Source organism: Argentina silus (genome assembly GCF_951799395.1).
Source record: "Argentina silus genome assembly, chromosome: 13".
In the NCBI taxonomy this organism is placed as follows: Eukaryota; Metazoa; Chordata; class Actinopteri; order Argentiniformes; family Argentinidae; genus Argentina; species Argentina silus.
In genome coordinates, this window is record NC_139667.1 from 19328447 (window position 1) to 19334704 (window position 6258).

Below are 6258 nucleotides of genomic sequence, written 5' to 3' on the forward strand. Positions count from 1 at the left end.
GACCAGAGCGTCGTCCTCCTCATTCATCAACATGTCCCGCTGCTGTACACGCGCCGTAGCCAGGTAAACACCTCACCTTGAACCCCTGACCTTTAAACCCTGACCCCGCCGCCACAGAACAGAGCTAGCTAAAACACCTGACCTTTAAACCCTGACCCCGCCGCCACAGAACAGAGCTAGCTAAAACACCTGACCTTTAAACCCTGACCCCGCCGCCACAGAACAGAGCTAGCTAAAACACCTGACCTTTAAACCCTGACCCTGAAACCATAACCTGCCCTACTCCTAACCTAAACTGCCTTTACACTCGTACACACACACACACACACGGAAATGGTCACACACACATGCACACACACACACACACGCACAGGCACATATACTCTCCTTTGTGAACACACATACAAACACATACTCTTTTTTTGACACACACCCACACTTCTGTAGCACATCAAAGGACTCAGCGATCATTATTCCTGCTCTAGCCAAATGTCTCCATTTGTCTCTGGCTGGCTGGCTGGCTGGCAGGCAGCTCCCCGTCTCCTCCCCCTTCTCCTCCCCCGTCTCCCCTCTCTGCCTCCTCCTCTGTGTAATTGGTTGAGTGAACGCTGTGATTATATTGTACTTTCCGTGGCAGTCAGCAGCGGCCATATTGATTCAGTCTTGCCATTTTAATGAAGAACTCTATGATTGTCTCCCTGAGAAGAAAAAAAATCATTAGAAAATTGGGGGAGTGGGAGGGAGGGAGGGATGGAAGGAGGGAGTGTCAGGGTGTTTGATGGGGGAGGAGAGTCAAGAAGGGCGGTGGAGAACAGGTGGGTGAGGGTGTCGGTTGGCGAGGCGGGAGAGAGAGGGGAAAAAAAGGACAGAAGGGAGGAGGGTGGGGTATAGGATGAGAAGGGGTGGTTGAGGGTGTCTGAGAGAAGAGGGGGAGGAGGGAGAAGAAGGGTGAAGGAGGGAGGGAGGGAGAAGGAGGATAAGAAGCACTGAGACATGAAAGTCAATGTTGTCTGCTTCAGCAGCTCTTTATTAGAGCTAAGCGGCAGTAAAACACTGCATGTAGATCTAAGGGACATGAGAGAGCCAGGGTTACTGGGAGACAACATGAGAAGGAGAGACAGACAGACAGACAGAGAGACATGAATAAATATTGCTCGAAAACTGGCTCGAAAACATGTTGTTGTCCTTGTTGTTATTTTGTTTGTCTAATGGATCACAGTAAAATTCTATCCCCCCCCCCAATGTCGGCACATCAGAGGGGATGAGTTACAGTAGATCAGAGCTGGCCAGTTTCCCGGACACAGATTGAGCTGGACGGAATCACTCTTTCAATGGAGACTCCATTGAAGATGATTTTTTTTGTCTTGTCTGAAGAATCTAGGTCCCGGAAACCCGGACCCCTGGTGTTTTTGAGATCCATCCATCTGTGTTGTACAGTGAGATATCTCTAATCTCATAACAGATGTCCGTGGGATCCCTAATCAGAAAAACCATCAGCTGCAGAAACCCAAACTCATTTTGAATCGTGTGCAATGCAGTGTTGGAAATGATTGGGATGATTTTCCCGATATCTTTTCTACATTATTCTGACTGCTATTTTTTGATTTATTTAACTCAGTCCTATACTTGGGTCATATTGCTGAGCCCTTGATCAGCTCATGTGTTTGTGCCATTACTCAGAAAAGTGTGTGTGTGTGTGTGACAGGGGCATCTATAAACTGGCTTTTTCTCTGCTGTGTAATTGGTTGGGAGAGGAGAAATCAGGGCTTAGACAGGCTGTCACTTCAACTCTTTCCTGAAGGGAGGACATGTTCTCCTACGGTACAGACTGTACACACGCACACACACACACACACACACACACACACACACACACACACACACACACACACACACACACACACACAGACACACACACACACACACACACACACACATTGTCTCTCACACACACACATGCACACAGACACACTCACCACACACGCACGCACACACACGCACACTGTCTCTCACAGCCGAGCTAATCATGTATCCCCCCCAGTCTGCGCTGTGACAACATTTGAGTATGTCTGAGGATGACTCCTTATAAAATATTCAACAACTCATGGTTGTAATCTCTGGCACTTATGCATTAACAGAGTCCCGGGGAGTCCTGGTGAGCCCTTGGTATCCCACAGGCATACTCTACTGGCTGTGTCTCTGTCTGTTTCTGTCTCACACGCTCAGTGCATTGACACACACAATACATGATACAAAGCAGTTTCCGGGTAGTAATATCCTCCAAGGGATAACACAGTAACTCTCTCCTTCCCCGTCAACCTCGCTCTGTCTCTCTCTGTCTCTCTCTGTTCTTTTCTTCATCTCCCTTTCTCTCTCTCTCTCTCTCTCTCTCTCTCTGTCTCTCTCTCACAGTTTGTACCTCTCTCCCTCCCTCCACCCCCCTTCTGTCCATCCATCCTACCCCCCTCCCTCCCTCCCTCGCTCTCTCCCTCCCTCCCCCCATCTCTCCCTCCGTCCCACCCCCCCCCTACACCCCTCCCCCTCCCTCCCTCCCTCCCTCACTCTCTCCTCCCTCCGTCTCTCTCTGTCTGCTGGCTCAGACTTTACCCTATGATGTGCTGTCGTGACCTCACTTCACCCTATTACCTCCAACTCGCTATCATAACTCTCAGGGGTGTGTGTGTGTGTGTGTGTGTGTGTGTGTGTGTGTGTGTGTGTGTGTGTGTGTGTGTGTGCGCCTGGTGAGTGTGTCTGTGTGCATGTGTGTGTGTGAGAGACAATGTGTGTGTGTGTGTATGTGTGTGTGTATGTGTGTGTGTGTGTGTGTGTGTGTGTGTGTGTGTGTCTGTGTGCATGTGTGTGTGTGAGAGACAATGTGTGTGTGTGTGTGTGTGTGTTTTATAGCAGGCTGTGGAGACAGGATTGTGCATGGCTAAGTGCCAAACTCTAAGCACTAAGCCATCATGTGCTAGGCAAACAAAACAAGTTAAAGTATAATATAATATAATAAAACAAATTTGGGAAGAGTTGATTGGTGATTTGTAGATGGTGATGTCATTTATTGGCCTAAGATGATGTCATTCCTCTTCTTCAGATGATGAGCATGCCACTTAAAGGTCCAGCATGTAACATTCAAGCTTTCTAAAAGCTTCCTAATGGTTGTAATGATTATGTTTAATCGGTAGCAATCAGGCAATGAGATCACTTGACAGAAAAATGTCATTTAGGAAAGCTGTTTTGGTCCTGTGAAAGCGCTTTCTAAAATGTTGCCATATACTCTCACCTGACACTTTATTAGGTAACACTATACTAATACTGAGTAGGGCCTCCCTTTGCTCTCAAAACAACCTCAGTTCTTCGTGGCATTGATTCCACAAGATGGTGGAAACATTCCTTTGAGATTCTGGTCCATAATGACATGCACGCAATTCCTGCTGATTTTTCAGGTGCACTTTCAAGCTGTGAATCTCCCGTTCTACCGGTGACTGGGAAGGCCACTGAAGAACACTGAACTCATTGTCATGTTGATGAAACCAGTTTGAGACGACTTTTGCTTTGTGACATGGTGCATTATCATGCTAGCCATTAGAAGATGGGTAAATTGTGGCCATGAAGGGATGCACATAGTCAGCAACAATACTCAAATAGGCTGTGGCATTCAACCGATGACTGATTGGTATTAATGGGCCCAATGTGTGCCAAGAAAACATTCCTCACACCATTACACCACCTCCACCATGAGAAGGTGTACAGGTGTTCCTAATAAAGTGTTCAGTGAGTGTATCTACGACATAATATAATTTGCAGTCAGTACCCAGCATAATGTCACTTCCCGTGTCCTTCCTTATAAAAAGGGTCAGTGCGACACAGTGGAACTAACTAATCCTCTCGAGGTCGACACTGGAGCAAAACAAGGACGTGGGTACAATGGAGTCTGTTTATTTCCTGACCAGTCTCAAAACAACAAAGCACTGTTTACCAACGATTAAGATGTGGAGGGCAGATCTGGGTCGAAAAGTATTCGAAATACTTCTGAATACTTTGAGCGCTTGCTTAAGCCTGCCTGGAGTGCCAGGCGGGCAGGGTTTGGACACATTACGGGGCTATTCTATTGATTCCTTTGTGCCAGGCAAAGTTAATACACTGTGCCTGTGTCCTGACAGGCACAAGCGGAGCAAGGCGGGGTCCAGGACGCGGCGTCTGCAGATCTCTGTGTTGGAGTCCCTGGCGTTGTGGCAGATCAGCCTGTACGAACTGTTCCTCTGGGTTAAGGGGTCAACGCTAGGATCCTGGGTCGTCTCCCTCCTGGGCTGCCTGCACTGAGGACGCGGAGAGGACTACACTGAACCACGGAGGACGCAAGGACGGTTGATGATATGCAAACATGTTACACACACACATACACACACACACACACACACATAGACAGACACACTCTTACGTATACAAACACACACACACACTCAGACAAACACACACAGACACAGACCCGCATAAAAACGCACAATAACACACACACACACACACACACACACACACACACACACAGTGCACTCCAATGGTACGTATAAGTCTAGAGAGAGTCGTGGAATGTCTGCCTTCAGTAGAGAGAGATATGGAATGTCTGCCTTTAGCAGAAAGACAGTGGGGAAAACAGACAGACAGATGTACAGTAGGTAGACAGATGAAGAAGACAGATGTTCAGACAGACAGACATAGTCAATACACACAGACCGACGTATACTTCCTATGCTGTACCATGTTGACTGTTCGTACTGTGTTAGCCAGTAAACATGGGGTACTTCACCTGCAGATGAGCCCGAACCAGTGTTTGCCATTACACTCACACTCTCTCTCTCTCTCTCTCTCTCTCTCTCTCTCTCTCTCTCTCCATTTGTTGAAGAGACAGAATTCACAGAATTCAGGGAACAGTTGATGTTTTTAACCATGACTATCATGTGTATTACTCCAAGCCAACAACGAGGACTTCAGCAAAACAGTGCTGAGCTGAGCAAAAGGCCTCCAAAATACAGAATACTCAACAGCATGATTTGTTATCGTACCTTGTCTTTAACAATGTTTTTTTTTTATTTTATTTTTTTTGAAGATATAAAAGTGGTGATTTATTCAACCGGAGTTTGAGTGAAGAGCGTGAAAACGTGTTCCATGCCACGCCACTGCTAGCTACAGCGTTCAGAACTCTTTGCTCACCTTTTTGCCACTTTTTTTTAAATAAGTAAAATGAAGCCATGTGAGTATGTATGTCCAAGGAGTAGTATCCATGTTTTGCATTGTACTTATTTTTTTACAGTGATAAGCTGAATGTAGTATCAATCAGAAGAGATATATCTGTGGTCGTGAGGTCAAATAAAATATGCATCCACTTCTCGTACATGCAGTAAACTGGCAGGTGTGTTATTTATTCATTTGTACAGTATTACCTCAGTACTGTATGTATGTATGTGTACGTTAATGCACATTCAAGTGTCATATACTGTATATCTGTTCAGAAATGGATGGACCGCTCTCAAATGTACATTCCTGTTTCTTTCTCTCTTCCTCTCTTTCCCTCCCTCTCTCTCTCTCTCTACTGTATCTTTCTCTCTTTCTTTTCAAACTCTTTGGAACAACTTTTTGTTACTGCCCAGCTCTCTCTCTCTCTCTCTCTCTCTCTGTCTTTCTCTCTCTCTCTCTCTCTCTCTCTTTCTCTCTCTCATGGTTATCCATAGGTTATGCACTCATTGTTAACCAACTAAGATATTTGGCCTCTTTATCATTTTACTTAATTATAAATTAAGTCAGAAGGATCTTTCTGATCGAATCTATATCACTCGCCACTTGTGTTTTGTCATGAATACGCTATCCTTGAATATTATTACTGTAATTTGTTTAGTTTGTTTATTTTTTTCCCCCTTTGAATTCTTCTATTTATCCTATTTATTGAGCAAGCTGTTGGAGATACGGAGGAGGAGAATTCTATTCACTCATAATGAGTTTGCATGGAGAAATAGAAATAAATGGAAAAGAAGCCAAACTGATCCAAACTCTCCGTCTGGTTCTTTGTCGAGCAGACATTTGTTGTTTGTTTGTTACTGTTGTTATTCCTAAAAGAAAGGGAGGGAGAGAGGAAGAGGAAGGGGTTAGCATGAGGAGGAGGGATAGAAAGTGAGAGAGGCAGATGGAGTAGAGAGAAAAAAAGAGCAGAAAAGAGAAAGCCGCTGTAATACCTTCGCACTTATAACACCGACAGGTGTGCTC

General features: G+C 45.5%; 1 protein-coding gene across 1 annotated transcript in view; it reads left to right on the plus strand.

Moving 5' to 3' along the window:
- adck1 (aarF domain containing kinase 1) overlaps positions 1–6000 on the plus strand; it is an 85162-nt gene extending 79162 nt beyond the window's left edge. The window contains exons 10-11 of the mRNA XM_083682950.1: positions 1–63; positions 4164–6000. The exon at positions 1–63 is cut by the window's left edge and continues 131 nt beyond it. Of these exons, the coding sequence (XP_083539076.1) occupies positions 1–63; positions 4164–4323 (223 nt within the window). The 3' untranslated portion in view covers positions 4324–6000. The remainder of the gene's footprint in view (positions 64–4163) is intronic.
- Positions 6001–6258: the final 258 nt, after the last annotated feature.